The sequence below is a fragment of the Leptosomus discolor genome, chromosome 1 (genome assembly GCF_034619465.1).
Source record: "Leptosomus discolor isolate bLepDis1 chromosome 1, bLepDis1.hap2, whole genome shotgun sequence".
NCBI lineage: Eukaryota > Metazoa > Chordata > Aves > Leptosomiformes > Leptosomidae > Leptosomus > Leptosomus discolor.
The window spans coordinates 191,160,816-191,179,981 of NC_141391.1; the positions used below are offsets into that span (position 1 = coordinate 191,160,816).

A 19,166-nucleotide genomic window follows, 5' to 3' on the forward strand; every position below is an offset into this window, starting at 1 on the left:
AAACAGCCTCTTTGCTTATCTCACAAACCTCTTGAATCTGGCTCCACATTTCCAAAGGAGACACTCCAGGGTCTGAACAAGTCCAAAACCTGGTACCAGGCCCTGTATAAATGAGAACCTCTGAGAGCAGCAGTTGCACATTTAAGTTCCCCAGGTCTCCCCAAAATGAGCAGAGGAGTCAGGGTGACACAAATAAATGAAGCAGCTGAAAAATCTGTTCATTAGCATGAAAAAACTCGGACTGCTCAGTCATCCCTGAACACCCTCTTCAAACTATTGAGCTTTTCAGCATCTTCTGAAGGTCAGCACAATATTTCAGAATAAAAGCTGTGGCTGACAGACCCTTGCTGAGGGACATCTGCCAAAAAAACAGGAGCTGAGGCAGCTCCAGATCAGCCACTCTACTGATTGCAGCTGTGACACTGTTGCCTCTGGTGAGAGCCAGGATGTCAGATAGGCTGGTCCCAGGCCATTTCGGGATTTATGAACACCAATATCGTAAAGTCCTTGGAAGCAGATCATGAATCACAGGTTCACAGCAAGGCAGCAGTCATGCCAATGAGCCATCATTAACTCAGTTTCTAAACTGAGTGAAAGTAGGGCATCAGTTAAAGTGCATTGCAATAACATAAACTTGCAGTGACAAAAGTGAGGTCGGCATTAAAAAGAAAAGGTCATAACCTCCTAACCAAACACAGATGGGAAATGAACACTATCCTTGACATTGCTCCTGTTTGATTATCAAAAAGCTGCTATGAAGCTAAGTAGACCATCAGGTTATTAACTTTGGTATCAGTGAAAGGATATGTTCTGCTAAGCTAAGGCATAAATATAGACTTCATTACTTTCACTAGCTGGTTTACAAACACAGCCAATTCCGTTTTATTTGTAGCTGTTCTGAGGGTTTGCACCACGTTTTTACTTGGGGCAAAGACCACCAAGTTAGTTTTGCGTAGAGGTAGTTTGTGTTTGGCAGGGCTAGTTACCTCAAACGCAGCGTTACACAGTCATGGTTATACTGCTTGTGGAGCCAGCTTGGGCATGGAAAGAGCGCAGTCTACTTTCCAGCACTAAACATAATACATGTGGACAAATCACAGTATCAGCCCAACGGGCTGTGCCAGGCCGGACCAGTTCAGCAGCCTCACAAGAGCTCCTAGGTACAAGGAGGGGGCTTGGAGACAACCTAAAGGCCTCTGGGCAGTGCCGGCACAGGTCCACAAGCAGAGCTTTTCCCAGTTTGTCCTTTACCTGGATAAGCCACCACCAGCAGGCTGAGTAAAGGAGAGCTCATTCCAGCCCATGGGCAAGCTTTCTGAATGCGGGGGCCCAGCTCGCTCTTATAGATGTGCTTATCTTGCTGGGAACCCGCACAGAGTTTAATCGTGACACCTTGGCTTGACGAGCTATGTATCAAGCAAGGTGTCAGCAACCTACTGGAAGTCCTTGACCCTAGGTTTTGTCACTAGTTTGCCTTGTGGCTCTTGGAGACACATTGAGAAGGGCGAAGTCATGGCACCCAGTGGCATGCTTTATGTGTGCCTGCAGAGCAGAAAAGCCGCTGCCTGACACGTTCCTGCCAGCCCTTTCAGAGAAAAGAACAGAGCCAGCACAATTTCTTTTGCTTGGTATCCTAGGTATTTGTACCACACCTTGGAGGAATTCAGGGATTTGTTGGGTTTTAGTTTCTATTACTATTATACTTATTATATTTACTATGACACCAAAAGGAAACTTGGTAATTTGGCGTGCATGTAGATTCTTTGGTACAGTTCTCATATAATATACTTTATCATCACTATCTATTGGTGTACAGAACTGTTGTGGGTTGTTTTTTTTTTAAAGAGATTAATGTTTGGCTATGAAGAGTTATTGTCTCAGGGACTCCTAAGAACCATTAGCAACAAATGACAATTAAACTGCAGGAAATACCCTGCATCAAGATCGTTCATAATTGCTGTTAGAACATTCAGATCAAATCTGTATGCTGTCTTGGTTGCTCGTGGCTATCTGCCTTTTAATCTTTTTTCATTTTATGACCCATGCCATTCCTTTAATTATCATGGTATGGAAGGCTGTTAGCTTTACAAGACAGGAAAGGCTCCCAAAATATGCTCTGCATTTCAATACAAGAATTCAGGTAGATAGATGTTATAACCATAAAGCATAAAGCAGAAAATCTAAGTGCTGGGAGTAGTTAAGGGAATTGAGCTAAAACTGTGCCTGCAGCCAGGTTTGCCAACTTGGCTCTTTACAAAAGGAGGAACTACATTCCAAGGAAATTACACTGTCCCTGTTCTGTACAGACAACCACAAAACGTTCAGACTCATGCAAGAAGTTGATCAACAGGATCAAGTCAGAAATACAACAAAACTGCTTGCTCCTACTGTAAGGTGTTTTTATCGCATAAAAAAAGACTTGCTTCTTTATGTAAGCTTGTATGACTTCCTTGGTGAAGCAGGGCACACATCTGCATTTATCTCAACTGACTAGAGTCAATAAAGGTCTTTGCTTTGCATATGCGGTGAAAAAAACATTAAGAGATGTCTGTCCAAACATGAAAAATTGGGAGTGAAACCCAAATATCTCCATATTCACTCACCTGAAACAGAAAGCCAATGTTACCCTGTGTTATTGGTCATGGCATGTACAAGAACAATCATAACATTATTCTACCCCCCCCACAGCTCCTTCTCTACTTGGATTGAACACTTGGACTGAATAAGATGTTCACATGTCAGTTGTCAGGCTGAATTATTTGGTCCAGATACCAAGCTTAAGTCTGTGCTAGAACTGAATTTATTTTACTACCAGTGTAGTGGTAAAGAGCCACAATAGCATCACAGGTATTTTCTTACTGATGCTCCACAATTGCTGACTTGCCTTTCAAATGAATGGAGTGAATCAATAGCGTTGTGTTGTTCAAAGTTGACTTTCTGTTTTTCCACTATTACTAAATAATATAATAATTTTTTAAAAATCCTCCTATCCTTATGCACCTGGATGTGGAAAGCTGTCCTCCTGTATTCAGAGATCCAAACCCATCTGGAAATGTAACCATGAACAAACAACGAAGGACCTACCTTATTGTGGGTGTTTCCTGCCTATTTTTCAATTATTCTTTGTATATTTTGAACTTCTTTTATAGTTCCTGTTCTTTGTGAACTTGATTCCTCAGCCCTTAGAATGAGTACCACTTCCTCACATGAGAAATTTCCCTGAATCCCAACAAATGCTGTATGCCACCTTTTAAATTAGTGGTTTTGAGCAATGTATAGCTCTTGATCTCCTCCACTCATTCATAATGTATCCGTGAGAGTTTGCTAAGGTTCATTACGAAAGAACCTGTAGTGCTATTGTAGCCCATCATAACAAAAAATGATTAAATAAATCCAGTTGTACTACAGACCCAAGACACAAGTTGGCTTTAGGATGTTGAGATTTGAAGCTAGTTTCAAAGAAAACACTCTACACTTTATTGCGCTGCAGGACACCTAAAAAAATTAATGCTAAATGAGTATAAGAATAACATTTTTGCCACTGCAAAGGATAGATTAGCGTTCTTGTGTTTTAATGCCTGTTAAAAATAAACCTGGCAGATAATGAAAATGTTTCTGTTGATAGCTTCTGTGAATTACAGTGGCGTATTGGACCCAGTAATGGACCATGTATATTAAAAAGTATATTTTATGCAGGGAGAATTTAGATTCTTTTGTTTGTTTGTTTGAATATTGTAAGAAAAGGCTTACAGATCAGTTGAATATGTTAATGAAAGCAATTTCTTCTGACACACATGACTGCACTGGATATGTAGAGGATTTAGTTAATGGTAGATCCTCTAACAGCTGCCTAGGTTGTGCCCGGCCCACGAGTTTTTCACCATCAGCTGTCTGCATGCACACACACCTCTTGGAATACTGTAGAAACCTCCCAGCTCTGTTATGAATGAATTTATGACCTAAATCACTACTACTAAGTCCTGCAACTCTATGCGCTGGGAAAATGCATCGTGTTAGTGTGCATGCCACACTGTAGGAAAATTATGTTCCCATCCTAGTCAAGATGAGTAACCTAAACTAGAGTTGAAGTAGCAAAAACAAAGGAACATGGATTTTAACTCAGGTTAGCCATTTGAATTCAACTCGGGGATCGTTTGTATGTTTGTTGCTGACTTAATCTCTCTTAAATTTCCTTGTTCTCTCTGTTATTTTGAGTCAAGGTAGCTAATTCAGGTTAGCAGTTCTGACTTAAGAACATTTTTAATCTGTGGACATAGAGAAATTGGTTAAACTCAGTAAGCGTTTTACATGTAACTAACCTTGTCTAATGGTGCAACTGGTCAACTGGAAAGTCTGATGTAGACACGTCCGCTGTGGGCTTAGTCTGTGGAGGCTGATGCCAGTGCTGTGACAGATTTGCAACAACAGATCAGAGTTGGATGGATGGAGCTGTTATCCTTTCCCCTTCTCATTTGCCCTGTCCTGTTAAATGATGCTGCTATCTCCATGGCAGGGCCGCTGGTCCACAGGGAATGAAGTCCTGAACTGGCATGGATTTCAGTCCAGGATAGCAAAGCAAACTGAACTCTCAGGAGCAGCAATCACTAGGGTTATCCTTTATAAATTTGCCACCACAAGTCTGTCAGGCCCCAAAGTAACAAGGTGTACTATCCCACTGGAAAAAATATAAAACTATACTGTCAAATATTTCCTTAAAGAGGGAAAAAGGCTACCATTTGCTGTCAATAGAGTTTTTGATATATGGATTAGCATAGCTCTGCTGTTATCTAGCCTGAGGACTAAATGTGTTCTTGTACAAACACTACGTGGGATACGCAGGACCCTGTCATTTCCTTTTCTGTAAAAAGCAAGGAAAAATGAGAAGTACCAAGCAACCTGCAAAACGCTTTTCTGTCAGCATGTTGTCTTAGCTTGTGCAGATCCTTGGAGTGCTTTGTGTTCAGAGTTAAATGGGACCTGAGTTGTTGAAATGAGGGCTAGGAAAACAAGCATGACTCTGTTTTCTGGCTTCCTTGCATATGACAGCTTGAACATTATTCCACAATAAGGCCAGGCCTGACTTGTCAGTATGGTGGCAAACAGTGGGAAGGAGAGACATGATGTTCAATATTTACAAATTATCACCCAGGCCGTAATTAGGGAGAATTAAACTTGTAGGAAAAAGATTGCCATTGGGAAGCCATTAATGGTACACAAACACTCAAGACCAAGCCTGGTGGGAAGCATCGGCCATAGCACTTGAGGTTGCCAAGCACACTAATATTATATCATTACTAGCCACTTGCAACGGTTGACCAAAATCCATTTTCTCATCAGTTATACAAGCTACTGTCTGCTGAGGGGTGGAAAAATGAGCACATCATGACACAGGCGTTGAAAATATCTCTTACAAAAGGAATAATCCATCCACAGCTATTGCTTGCTGATAGTTATTGCAGGCCAAAGCTTACAAGTCTTCTGTAGACACATGAAAGACACACTGACACACAAGTCACCACAAGGTCACAAAAGAATGAACAGCATCCGTCATTCAAACCAAGCAGAGAAACAAAGGGATTACTTGTTTTCCTTCTGCAAGTGATAGACAGCAGCTAGTTCTTTGACCTGTACTCAAAAAGTGTATCTGTAGCCTAAGTATTTTGGTTCTAATTCAGCAAAACTCTTTAAGTGCTTAAATTCAACTGAAATTACAGTTGAGTATGTGCTAAGGAGAACTGGGACTATTGGACCTTTGAAGAGAGGTGGGATTGAATTTTTAATTCTCCAAAGTTTCCCTGCTTCTTCAGGAAGTGTGGTTGCAATGACCTGGTCTGGAGGTTACGAAAAAGCAGCTCTGTGCTGGAGGTTGCAGCAGTGGAATAGAGAGAGACCCTGGGTCAAATGCAGATAAAAAGAGACACTGAACGTCACGGGAGTCTCACTGAGGAACAGCAGAGTTCATATGATGTGAGGACTGTGAAAAACCAAATGCCTAAAAAAAGGAGTTGCACATTGTACTCTTCACAGAACTCCTATGTCCTCCCTAAGCTATAAATGTCTCGCAGCAAAGCACATGCCTTCTGATTTCAGGCATCTTGAGAAAAGTCACAGTGTGCTGGAGACATGCATTGTGAGAAACCATCTTCCCTACAGATGCCCATAAATCTGAGCCTGAGCTTCCCATAGGTGGGAATTAGCAGATTTCTTTCTGGGAGGATGCTTGAAACACCTAAAAAACGTACAAAGGAAGACACGATGATGGAGCTCAAATACGAGTGCAAAGATGACTTGGTTTTCATTTATTGCTCATATTTTCCTTCCTGTGGTGGTGAAATACAGTACCTATTATTCCTGGCATCCTTTGCATTACACTGGATCCCGCCCTTGCTCTTGCTGTTAAGCTCTTCAGTTCTGATCTCATTTGCTAAAGGAGTCTAAGGAGGAATTTTGTCTCCAGAGCGCAGTTTCAAACCCGCGATGTTTCACCAATCGTAGGCAGAGTAGTCTATCTGAGGATACTGGCCTCACAAGGCAAGATGTGGTTTGAGGGAAAGAGTAAGTCAGGCAGTATTTATGGCTCTAAACCCTCTGCAGTGCACACTGGTATTTACTGTTGGACAGCTAGGGATCCTCTTTTTTGGATGCTGGAAGAACGGGGAAGATTGTAAACTGGAGACTGAGGGGCATGCTGGGTGGGAAATCTATTTGGAAACATATTAAAACAAGAACATAGCACGGAATATACTGCAGCAAAGTAGGTGCCTGTCAAGTAACCTTGCATCTTTTTTCCTGTGTTGGTGGTCCATCAGCCTCATCCTGATCTAATTGTTGTCCTACCTATTGTTTTCTCTCCTTGCTGCAGTGCCATCTCTGTTACGTGAGTTTAAATGCATTGCAGTAAACAATATACCTGTCTCCATGTTGTGTCAGAAATAGAGCACTTTGGGAATTTTGTGCTTAATCTAGTATTTGTCAGAACATGTTGACTTGTCAGAAGTGAATGTGCAGGAATGCATCAGTTTTAGCAGTTTCTTGGGTGGAAGCGCTGGCTGAAAGAAGGCAGTCAGACCAGGCTCCCACTCCTCCCATTGCGAGAACGTTTGCTTGACGCTGGCAAGGCAGGGATGTGAACATGGTTGTTCTTGGCTCAGGTGTGACTTCTGGGTGTTTCACACAAACTTTGAAAGCTCTTGGTTTCATCCCAGCACAGAGCAGGAAAAATTCTGTAATAGCAATGAGTTTCAGATGATGGGAAAACTGTTTCCTGCCCTATGCAATATAGAAGTCAGCACTGCCTACTGGAGCTATTTTCTAATTATAAAAATATCCCTGCTTTTTGTTCATTTCTTTTCTTTTTCTTTTAAACTTAAGTTCATGTTTGATTTGTTTCCAGGATTCTGTTATCACTAATTAATATCAGAAAATGTTGTTGATTTGAAGGAAGATCTTAAATTCTCAATACCACAAGTGTGACTTGTTCGTACCAGCTAATACTTGCAAATAGCCTGTGTTTCTGATTTTTATCCTCAGCTCTTGGTCATATTTCTTATCAGATAACAGGGAGGAAGAACAATTCTATATTTCCAAAGCCTATTATTTTGTGTAATTAATGAGGTAAGCCACAGAAAGAGTTCAGTGGGCACTGAAATAGGATGTCACAAGGAATGCAGGAGAATCGTTGATGGATTGTTTTCATAAATCTAGTGAAAACACTGAATTTATACACAGTTGAAACAGCTCTGGTCTATAGTCATCTTTTAATTTTGCTTAAAGTCTTAATGAAACAAAAAGTCAGTACAGATTCCTATTATTAGTTTGTCATTTTCAAGGTTGTCTATTTTAAATTCTTTCAGTGTTCATAAGCATTTCTTGATTAGCAACAATTGCTTATCTATAGCCAAACTACAAGTATTTTCCCGAAGTATGTGATCATATTGCTGTTAGAATGCATAATTGTTTTCTCCATGAAGAAGCTAAATTTGACTTAACAACTGTGTCATGACTTTAACAGAAAATGTCTAGTGTGACAGGGCATAGTGTGGACACTGCACCGAAACGCTCATAACCACAGTTCATTTAATTGATCTTCTGAGGGGGTGAAATATCACACTAGTCATCTGCCTTTGGTTTTTCAAGCCACATCAAACAATTGTGTGGAGAAGTGAAAAAAAAAGAAAAGTGCTAGGTTGTTTGATTTCATCAGTTAATGGCTGTAGGTCACTTGATATCCCTTTGTTTACAATACAGTGATATGCCTGTATCTTGTAAAGGTTCACCAGAGTGACTTACTGCTGTGGTACAAGGCCTAAAATAAAACTTGCACATGCCAGGCACCACATGATGCGTAAAATATTCTAACAGTATATTACAAAACCTTGTCAACGCTAGGGAAATGACTATTCCAAGAAGCAGAGCTGGCTGAAAAAAACCAATCTTTTTTCCAAACCAGACCCTTATGAAAGACAGTGATTTGGGGAGCTGGAGGGAGAGGGTTTTCTTCCTTTGGTCTGGTGGAGAAAATTCTCTTCCTTGGTTGTTCAAAAATGTCAACGGAATAAAAGAGAAGCCCACTTCCAGCTCATCTCTTCACATTATTTCATGTCTTTTCTATTTCTCATTTTTGAGCAGCTGTGCTAAGAACCAGCTCAGCCTCATGAGGAACTTGCCAAATACCTTATATCCACAAACTGAAGTATTACAACTGCTTTGTGTGCAGTTGTGTCCTGAGTGTCTTGAGATTTGCTTTCAGCTACCTGTGCACCATCTTGCTCTAAACTGTATCAGTCAGCTGGTTTAATGCCAATGTGAAAGCAGTCATCTCTGTTCCGCTGCTGTACAACACACTGAGGGGTCTTGCAAAATTCATCAGAAGAAAATCCTTCTCTTCTAAAAGCAGTGAAGTGGGTAACCATGAAGAACAGTAATCATAGCAGTTTCTAGCACAAGATTATTAATGACACTAAGCAAGATCATGACACTTTCTTAAACTGAAATAGTTCAGTTAATACATGCAGCCTAGAAACGTATTTCTTTTGACTGATAAACTGATGTTTTAGTGTATGAAATATAACCACCCTTTCCTTAAATATATTTTGACAGATTAAATCTCTGACAATGAAGCCTTTTACTGCATATCCTTCTGGGTTTATCATATTCCTGTTTGCCTTGCTGCAGAGGAGCCATGGGCAATGCAAAGAAGCAGCTAAAAAATCAGAGATGAATTTGAGTGTAAAATATGATCTTCCTAACTTCATCGCAGAAACACCGATTCAGAATGTAGTTTTATACAAGCATCACGTTTATATTGGAGCAGTCAATAAGATTTATGTGCTAAATGAAACTCTGCAGAACATTTCTGTGTACAAGACTGGGCCCATTCTGGAGAACCCTGACTGTGCGCCATGCGAAGACTGCAAAGATAAAGCCAATTTATCTAACAGTGTATGGAAGGATAATGTCAACATGGCACTGCTCTTAGAAACTTACTATGATGATCAGCTCATCAGCTGTGGTAGTGTGTCCGGAGGCATCTGCCACCGTCACATCCTTCACCCTGACAACCCTGCTGATATTGAAAGCGAGGTGCACTGCATGTATTCACCCCGGGTGGACGGAGAAGCAGATAATTGTCCTGACTGTGTTGTAAGTACTTTAGGAACCAAAGTTTTGGTGACCGAAAAAGACAGGTTTGTCAACTTCTTTGTTGGAAATACTGTGACATCTACATTTCAACCTCCCCATGTGCTGCATTCAATATCGGTTAGAAGGTTAAAAGAAACCCAGGATGGTTTTGAATTTCTCACAGATCAGTCTTATATAGATATCCTGCCTCAGTTCCGTGACTCATATCCCATTAGGTATGTCCATGCCTTCGAAAATGATCACTTTGTCTATTTTCTGACTGTGCAGAGAGAATCTCTCGACTCTCAAGCTTTTCATACTCGAATTATCCGTTTCTGCACTTTAGACTCAGAGATGCGTTCTTACATGGAAATGCCTCTTGAATGTATTTTTACTGAAAAGCGGAGAAAGAGGTCCATCCGAAAGGAGGTATTCAACATTTTGCAAGCTGCCTACGTAAGCAAGCCAGGTGCAGCTCTAGCCCACGAAATGGGCCTTGGGTTGAACGATGATATTCTCTACGGTGTTTTTGCACAAAGCAAACCAGACTCTTCTGAACCAACCAACAGATCTGCTGTCTGTGCCGTCTCCGTGCGAACCATCAATGAGTTCTTCAATAAGATTGTTGACAAGCAGAACATGAAATGTCTCCAGCACTTTTATGGCAAAGAGAGCAAATACTGCTTGAACAGGGTAAGCGACAATTAATTTGTTACATTTTGGGTCTCTCATTCTTTCTTTGCCTACTCTATCACCAGGTAGCCCTCCCCTCAGTTTCAGTTACAAGATGTAAGTCCCTGATCATTTCAGATTACTTATCATGGCTGATGGTTCATGTCTTTAAGGATTAGTTCCTGTAAATTCAATATGAAAATCACCGAGGTCCTTACAGTGCTGAAAAACTGTAGAACCAGTGGAACTGGGGAGAAAAAAATCCCTTTTTTTTTTTTTTTTTTTTAATTTGTAAGTAATTGGTTTTCTTGAGAGACTGTGATGCAGATAAATGCAACATTTAGGCAGTTATTTCTTCTAATATTTCAAAAAAGTATTCATTAACATTTCTATCCATGTGCACTGAGGAGTCCCTGAAAATATCACTCATATTTTAAACTATGTTAATGCTGAATCACTGCCCTCCTTAGAAACAAAATGAAAGAGCTGGTTTGGAACATGCCATGAAGAGCCAGATTGTAATACAGTTAGTCATGCTTGATACAGAAACAGTCCCACTGAAATCATTTTTCTTAATGAAAGAAGTGCCTATGAAAAGTATGTCTGAATGAGGACACCAGTAGTCTCAGATGGGAGGGTTGCCTTTCAGTACACCGTGTGTTCAGATGGTTGCTGCTCTCTAACTATCTGAAATATTGTGAGTGAAGGAAGCACAAAAAATTTCTTCCCTTCTGGCCAGCCTCTGTCCCGGTGTCAGCTCTTGTAAAGGAAATACAGAATCTGGTAATCGGGTACTTTTAATATTTATTTTGAAACATGAAACATTAGGAGCTTTGAATTGTACCTGCCTATGCAGCAGGGCCTTAAACGTCCTTTCAGGGGAGCTTTCTTTTCTCAAATACATGAAAACTGGAGCTCAGAGGTGGCACACTGTCCTCTACCAGAAGGCAGGGCCAGAGCTATTATGATGGGGCTCTGCTCAGCCTCACAAGACAAGGTGAGCCCTGTGTAAGGACAGAGCGACACCTCAACCTGCATTTGGAGATGGATGGAATCTATCATGTGCCATTGTTGGAATGGCTCAGGGTAAGGGCAGGAATCCCAGTACCACCAGAGCCCTCCTCAGCATGGCTGCCCAGCACAGGGCATCAGGACAGGGTGCTGTCACATGCCCTGGTTGAAGGTGGGAGCCTCTTGCATGAAAGAGAAGGGCTGCTTGACACTGCCAGGGGTGAGGCAGGGTGGCCTGGGGAGAAGCATCCGTTGTAGAGCTGGTGTGGCTTCTCCCCAGTAGCGGGAATGCACTCAGAGGTGGGTGCAACCCAGTCTGAGCATCACCACAACAGCCTTGGCATTCGCAGGACACCTGCTTATCGCAGGCTCCAGGTGTTCAACACAGATGTAGGCATTGCCAGCAGATGCTGATACAGCAGCCACAAACGATGTAGCATTTTATTCCAGTTTTTTTTGGGGGGGAAAGGCAATGTTCAGGAACTACAAGCAAGTTACCAAACGTTCAGCAGAGTAACTTCTTATCTTTCTTCACGGTGTTATTGCTGTCCTAATTTTTCATTTCAGGTCTTAACATCTTTTTTTTTTTTTTTTTTTTTTTCATTTTCAGTTCATTTTTAACAATGAACATTGTTCTCTGAAAGTACTTTTTTTCCTTATTCCTGGGGTATTTTATTTGTGAGTGACTGTCTTTAAAGCTTGTGGCCTTTAACTTATCTCATTCTGTACTTGCCTATACACCTGTTTCATAAGGTGATCTTTTCATGGCAAAGTATACCATTAAAATATTGACAGAATAATTTGCCACTTTTCACATGCTGGGAAGTACTTTCCTGCTTCAAAAGCTTTTCCAGAGTCTGCTGCTGCTTTGCATATCAGAACTGAATGTCTTATACTGCAGACGGTTTATTGTAGTTGCCCATTTTCAAGAAATGTCATCAGAACTCTGATTTCTGGTACATTAAATTGATAAAAATGTTTCTGTGATTTCTTGTGGTTCCTTTAAATGGCATAAAGGCAGTCAGAAGTTTTTGTCCTGATTGTTTGCTTAATACTGAAATATCAAGACTGTCAAGCTTTGCCATTCCATTTCCTTTGCTTTATTCCAGAGGACTCATTAAGGCTCCAATGAAAAGTGTCCTGTGAGTTTTTTCGGGTTTCAATTGGTCAAAAAGATTGGCAAGAGTTTGCCAAGCATCCTTTATACACCTGTTTTTCTCAGGTGCGTAAAATAGACTTGCAGGGTTGGAAGGTGAAGGAAAGGAAGGAGCAGGCAGAAGAAGGAAAGCACATTATTTCTTATGCTTGTGACAGGAATGTCAAGTCTGGTCTTCCTTGATTTTGCTGGAGATAATAATTTTAAAGAGTCCCAAACCCCTCAACTCCTCTTAGGCCCTTTTTTGTACATTATAAAAGCATACATGAGGGCATAACCTATTTTTCCCCTTTTGTAAGTCACCTTCAACTTAAAAGAAAGCTTTTATAAACTGTGAGAGTTTGTCACGGTTTATTTTGGCAAATTTCAAAACTTGCTTTTTGTAATGTAGCCAAGATGATCTTTCTCTTTGATGTTGAGAGAATGAAGCCACAGACCACTGATGCAAGTGAAAGGCACTGACCACTGTGAGATTAAGTCATAGGACAGTGAAAACAGTACAGCAGTGAATATGGTATACCACTAACTTCAGTGTTAAAAAGAAAAATGAGCCTTTAGCAATGTTTGCAAGGAAGTGCTATCTGATAATTTACAGTTAGAGTCTGATTGATGAAGGCCATTTCATGTTATCCAAAAAAGTCCCACAAGACAATTGTACATAATTTTGTTGGACTTTGGGTAGTCCATCTTTTTAAGTGGCTGTCCCTCAGGACTGTTTAGTCTGAGGCTGCTAAAAGTAGAATTAGACCAAAATAAACCAGAATAAAACATCCAAAACACTTCCTCAACTCATTCTTCTTAGATTTTAAGCATTTAAAAAAAAAAATGCTTCAACTCATCTTGGTGTGGTTGACAAAATTTGTTCGTTTCTAGCCTTGTTTCCTAAAGGAATGAAGTTTATGTGGTCATGCTATTGTATGCCTGTCTTTATGTTAGCTGTCCTGACAACCTGAACAATAAGAAATTTTAAAGATGTGAATCCAGAGAGAGATCCAATATATGCTCAGGCTATGGAAACCAATGAAGCTTAAGGAGCCCCTTTATAAACATCAGAAGGGACCAAAGCAGGTATTGCTCACCCATGGGAAAAGTCTCCGTCAGAGCTTGGTTGGACAGCAAAGTCAACCAACCACAAAATATAAATCCAGACACAACTGTCCTTCACTTATTCCAGTGCTCATGGAAAACTTTATAAAACAAAGATAAAACATTTCCAGTTGTGTTTAATTGAAATACATATTAAGCCAAAGCCTGGGCTCACTGAAGTCAGGGTTGCGAAAAGTTAATCCCACGGCGCATCTGATTGATATCAGATGTACCTCAGCGGAGCTGTGACCCGTTAGCACTTCCTAATAATTTCCTTCAGTGAAGAGCTGGCTGTCACTTCAATGACAGCAAGGAGGAAACAGAACTGGCTTTGAATTAAAAGAAAAATTTGAAGTCATAGTAAAGGGGTTTTATTGCCCGAGTCAGGATGAAGATATCTGAGAGGTAGCTGCTGTGGAGGGTTTTGAATCACTGTTCAGGAATCTCCTCACCCACAATGAGGAGAAAACTGGATGTAGGCTTTTAGCAGAGTTTATTTGGTCACAATTAGTCACTATCAGCCCTGGTGTGGTACTTCTCAAAGCAGAGTACTTACATGAGGACACAAATGCTGCTTACTTCATTTGCAGACAGTGAAATAGTGTGCACCTCTATCGTGGATAACTTGTGATTCTCCAAGTGAGGAAGACGGGTTGAGTTTAGCCTTGGCAATCTGAACTATACATTTCAATTGTCATTATTTAGATCCTGATCTTATGGGCTTTTTTTAGGCTTTCTGTGCCTCTTATGTGCTAAACAATTGTGAGCCAAATTGACCTCTGATACCTAATTTCAGTCACTATTGACTTCCATGGAAAAGCACCTCTGAAAATGAAATCCAAATTCAGCTCTGTAAAGATCCTGTGGCTTTGTTTCTTCTACAGGTAAGTTCAGGTGAAAACCTAAAGTACTCCATTCACCTTACAGGAAAAGAGAAACCATAGACAGGCTTTTGCCACTGTATTCCCAAGTGTCCTAAAGCAAGACAAACTGGTCATAACTCCTGTTGAATGAAAGGCACAAACAGTTGGAAGAATGTGAAATGAAAACAGAAGATCACCAAAACAAAAGATAAAGTGACAGTAAAATAAACACATGGTGATACTTCTTTATTACCATTACACACATGATAGATGAGTAAAATTGGGTTATGCTTATATTGTAATGGAAGCAAATAATTGCTGCCTTCTATCAGGAAACCGCAAAGGCACTTATTGATCTGTCATCCTAAGGGTATGTCTAGGAATATTTAATAAAATAAACAGAGACAAATAACTCTTTTGAGGCCCCATAACTGTAATGTCCCACACCATTTGGCTTAACATTTTTTGGCAGGTTTAAAAATAACACCACATCTCTCTGATTAGGAAGGGTTGATGTGGCTTATTTAGCTACTCTCACAGTATGGAGGAAATGTTTTTTATATTGTGAGTAGAATGTGCCTGAATATTTTCCCTAAAAGTCAGGCACCAGAATCCGTTGGATTGGTTCAGTCATTTATTCCTCTGGAAATGCTATATGGCATACAGCAGTCTGCCTGGGCACAAAGCCTGCTTCCATCCGTACAGATTTTGTGCAAGCTTCTCTATGGTGTTCTGATGTCTCAGAAGAATAAACGAAGAAGGGCTGGGTGATGGGCAATGTGCACTGACACCCTTTAAAACAGGCTTAAACCATACTAGTAAGGTGACAGGCTGCATCCACATTCCTGTTCTGTGCTCACTGCCTGTCTGCCGAAATGCCGGGTGGTTCCCCAAGGATCCCTGTTGTGCCCTGTACAGTGGAGTGCAAGGCAGGGTGTGCTCACCACCCAGCTCCCCTCCACCATTAGGTACGTGGCCATCTGCCCAGTTGGCCATGCAAGACCTGACTGGGGCAAACAGCGTGGCGTAAGGGATTGCAGGAAGAGCCTGAACTCCAGTTAAGCTGCATATGAGGGAGGCATGGGTATGGGTACACGTACGGGTAGGAATATGGGTATGAGTGTGTAGAGAGTATGGTATGAGCATAGATATGGGTATGGTTATCTTAGGCTGGGCCAGATTCAGCAGACACATAACTACAGAGGTGAAGTGCTGTTCTGTCCCTGGGACCAACCACGTGGACACCGTCACAAGGAAGTTCCCAAGAAAAAGGCAAGGCGAGGAAAAGGGCAGGTCAGGGAGTTTCTTTGGAAAGTACCGCACCACCCCAAGTGGTAGATATCTTTGCAGACTCTTCCGAGCCCCAGGACCTATGGAGTTTGGGGCTGACCAGTTAGTCCTCGAGTGCTGCAAAAACATCCCTTTCCTGATGTCCTGTTAGGGGCCTGTCTCTGCCTCCCAGTGCTGCTGCCTGGTGTTTTATCTTCTTCTTGATGAAAGTTGGATTTCTCTGTGAAAAAGTGGTATCAGTTAAGCTACCGTTTTCTGCAAAGGGCACTGCTTTATCAGCCAGAGTTGCTAACAGAATTCCATTTCCAGACATTTTAATCCAATTCTTCCACTGAAGGGACGGTTCCCTATTGGTTATTAGTGTGGAAGAGTTGACACTGCTGATTTTCTCTGGGATTGCACAGAAATCATTTTAGGCAGAACGTAATTTCTGTTTTTTAACATGGCTATCTGGTCATGTGTTTTCTATGTCTCACAGTTTCTGAAGGCCCTTAAATAACTCTAAAGACTAGAACTGGGCAAAGAATAATTTTCTTATCCTATATAACCTTGCAAATTTGAGAACCTTTACAGTCCCACAAGAAGGGATGTCCAAAATGTAGACTAGCAGGTATGTAACATTAAGCACACTGAGTAGAGATCTATAATACTCAGATCTAAGCCTCTTTTCCTGGGCTCAGACCAAATTCTAAGGCTCCTTTGCCCCAGGTTAAGTTCCTGTCTAGTCTGCTGATGGCTATTCTGCAGTGGGACCGTGTCAACCCCTCCTGAAAGATCTGCTTGGGGTTCTTTATAAACAATTCTGTGTTCCAAAGAAAGAGAAGCTGATTCTGCAGTGCACTGCATGCAGATCTAAGGCCTGGATTCATCCCACCTGGCTTTGTTAGGTAGTTGAGACATCTAAGTAAGCAATGAATTTTCCTCAGGTTCTGCTGCCAAGCAATGGAGAGACATATAAATCCTGACAAAGCAGACATCTGCCTTTCAGCTCACTCAGCACCAACCTTACCTCAGCAGTTTCTGTACTTACTCTACTTGTTCTGACTCAGGACCACATATTGCCGTCATTATTGCTCACTAGAGCAACAGTAGGTAATTATTAGCCAGGAGAGTATTGTGTTACTTGAACTTTCTAGGTGGCATGTGGGTTTTTGATCTCAGACAATTTTTGCATCAGAGTGGAATTACTCCTCATTTCCAAACACACAAGTAAAACCAGAGTCAAATCCCACAGTAAATTAAAAAAATACTGCTAAGCAAGAAGATCCATGGCATAAATGGTTCAGAAAGCAAGTGTAGGTCACAAAGAAATATTACTTGCACTCCCTGTGAAGTGGCTGAAAACAATGGAATGTTAGAGGAGGAATGATCCTGGGGGAAGTGATAATGACAGCTTCTTTTTCTTAAGGCAGATGTTACCCTGCTTTTAAACACAGCCTGTGGAAATTAGGGCAAATTGCATGATTTTCTTCTATTTTCTGAACTCCTTCCTATCCCACACATCTCTTGCACCACTGTTTTGGCTAGACACGCAGTTGTTGTGCAATGTTATCTTGGAAGAAGGTCTCCACACTCAGCATTATCTTAGGATAACTGGTCTATTTGGAATTCACAGCTTTTCTATTTCATCACAGCTTCCATGTAAATAAGGACTTCTATGAAAAATGCACCTGATGTACACTACAAATGTACAGCAAAACTGCTTTTATCAACACAACATCTGCAATGCATTATTTTATTTCTTCAAAATGTGTAATTAGTCAACACCTCTGTTTTGATAATCTGTATACTCAGTTAGATGTTAAATTAATATAAGGGAAATCAGCAAAATACAAAGATTACTTAGGTCCATTTTATCTGCTGAATCAATAGGATTTACTTAGTGCTAATGCACTAAACAGATTATGAGAACTAATGCAGCACTGTTCAATGACAAAAGCAAATAACCCTTTGAATGATCTTGACAATAGAACATGTAATCATCTTAATTTGTATTAACTAATTACATTTAACGTAGATGTCTTTTTACCTATTACCTTAAGTGGAGCATCAGTACAGTAACTTCCTTCCCCCCTCTCATTTCAGCAGTGAAGTGGATCAAAGCAACAAGAGTTAGTGGGATGATACTGTGTATCAATGGAGTTGTTGAAAAACTTTCCCTTTCTCTAGGGGCCATACAAATTTGTGTAATCTTTCCATCGACTTCAGTGAGTTCCAGAAGTTGGAAGTGTAGCTTAAAGGTAGTTAATCTCTCAGTAATTCCTTCTAAATTGTTCCTTATTTTGCAACAAGAAGTATTTTGAAAGGTTGGTTTCCTGCATAACTCAGACCATCTCCAGGCAGTAGTGACACATAGTAGTGGCCACTGCATAGTTTAGGATTGCTTGATTGTTTCCATCTTAAAGGACTGTTTCCAGTTGCTTGCTTTTTCTTCAAGTCTTCTACTTCACAGCTGAGATTTGAAAAGTTTATTCTCAGAAAGGGAACATACTTCTCTTGTATTTTATAAAAAATAAAATCTTTGAACTGCTTTCAAATACATGAGGAATATTGGGAAGAGGAGGAAGGGAGAAGAGGGAAACAATTCTTTGTTTAAAACAAAAAGAGCAAAAAGCTCTTTTACCTTTAGAGTAAAGCTTCAGTGCCCCCGCAGAAGTTCTTAGAAACAGGAGAACCCAGTCCTCTGCCCCAGGTATGTGCAGTTGTCCGCGAATGCTGGACTAAGTTCACAGCACCTACACACTCAAGGTGTCTTTCTCTGGTTAAGAAGAGACTGGAAGCATGGTGGATCTGCTTCTATGGGAATTGTTTAGCACGTAAATTTGTGTCCACTGGCAAAATTGAGCTGTTCTGTTTATTATTTGTTTTTCCCTTCCTTAGGATTACAAGAAGTGCTTGATAATGATGTCTGGTGATACTGTGCAGAAGTGTGTTTTACAAAACACATAGCATTTTGCATACTGTGTTTTCAAATACTTTTCTCTTGTGATGAGACTTCTGAGTTCTGGAGTTCTTGGGAAGAATAAGTCAGTTGTTTGACAAAATAGGGCTTGAAGAAGAAAGAAAAATTCAGCATACCTAGTACCTATCACTGCCACATTAACATGGAAATTAGCTGTCTTTCTGGGCTGTGAGAGCAGCAGGTGGGTTACACACTGCATTTTCCCAGCAGACTGCTCTAGTCTGGCTTCCATGCAGTCCCTACTGCAAATAATAGCAGATTCGTCCATTTGGGATACCTCTTTCCAAGGACTTACTGACCCTATCAGTATGAATATGTGCAATAGTTCAATATGAAAGACCCAATCACTTAGCTGATAATATTTGATAAAGGAAGTGAAATGGGAGAATATGTATGTAATATACTGTTGGTGCCAATAAGGAACACTATTTATTTGCATTTGGCCTGCTATTGAACAGTACATATGACTAGTATTGATGTATGGCTAACCCTATTTAGTTACCCA

At 40.7% G+C, this 19,166-nt stretch overlaps 1 protein-coding gene across 2 annotated transcripts in view; it reads left to right on the forward strand.

Annotated features, from left to right (window-relative positions):
* Positions 1-9,114: 9,114 nt before the first annotated feature.
* The window catches only part of MET (MET proto-oncogene, receptor tyrosine kinase), a 68,726-nt gene continuing 58,674 nt past the window's right edge, over positions 9,115-19,166 (forward strand). For both annotated transcript variants that reach the window (XM_009961938.2, XM_086473047.1), the window contains exon 1: positions 9,115-10,314. In XM_009961938.2, coding sequence (XP_009960240.1) covers positions 9,115-10,314 — 1,200 coding nt within the window. The remainder of the gene's footprint in view (positions 10,315-19,166) is intronic.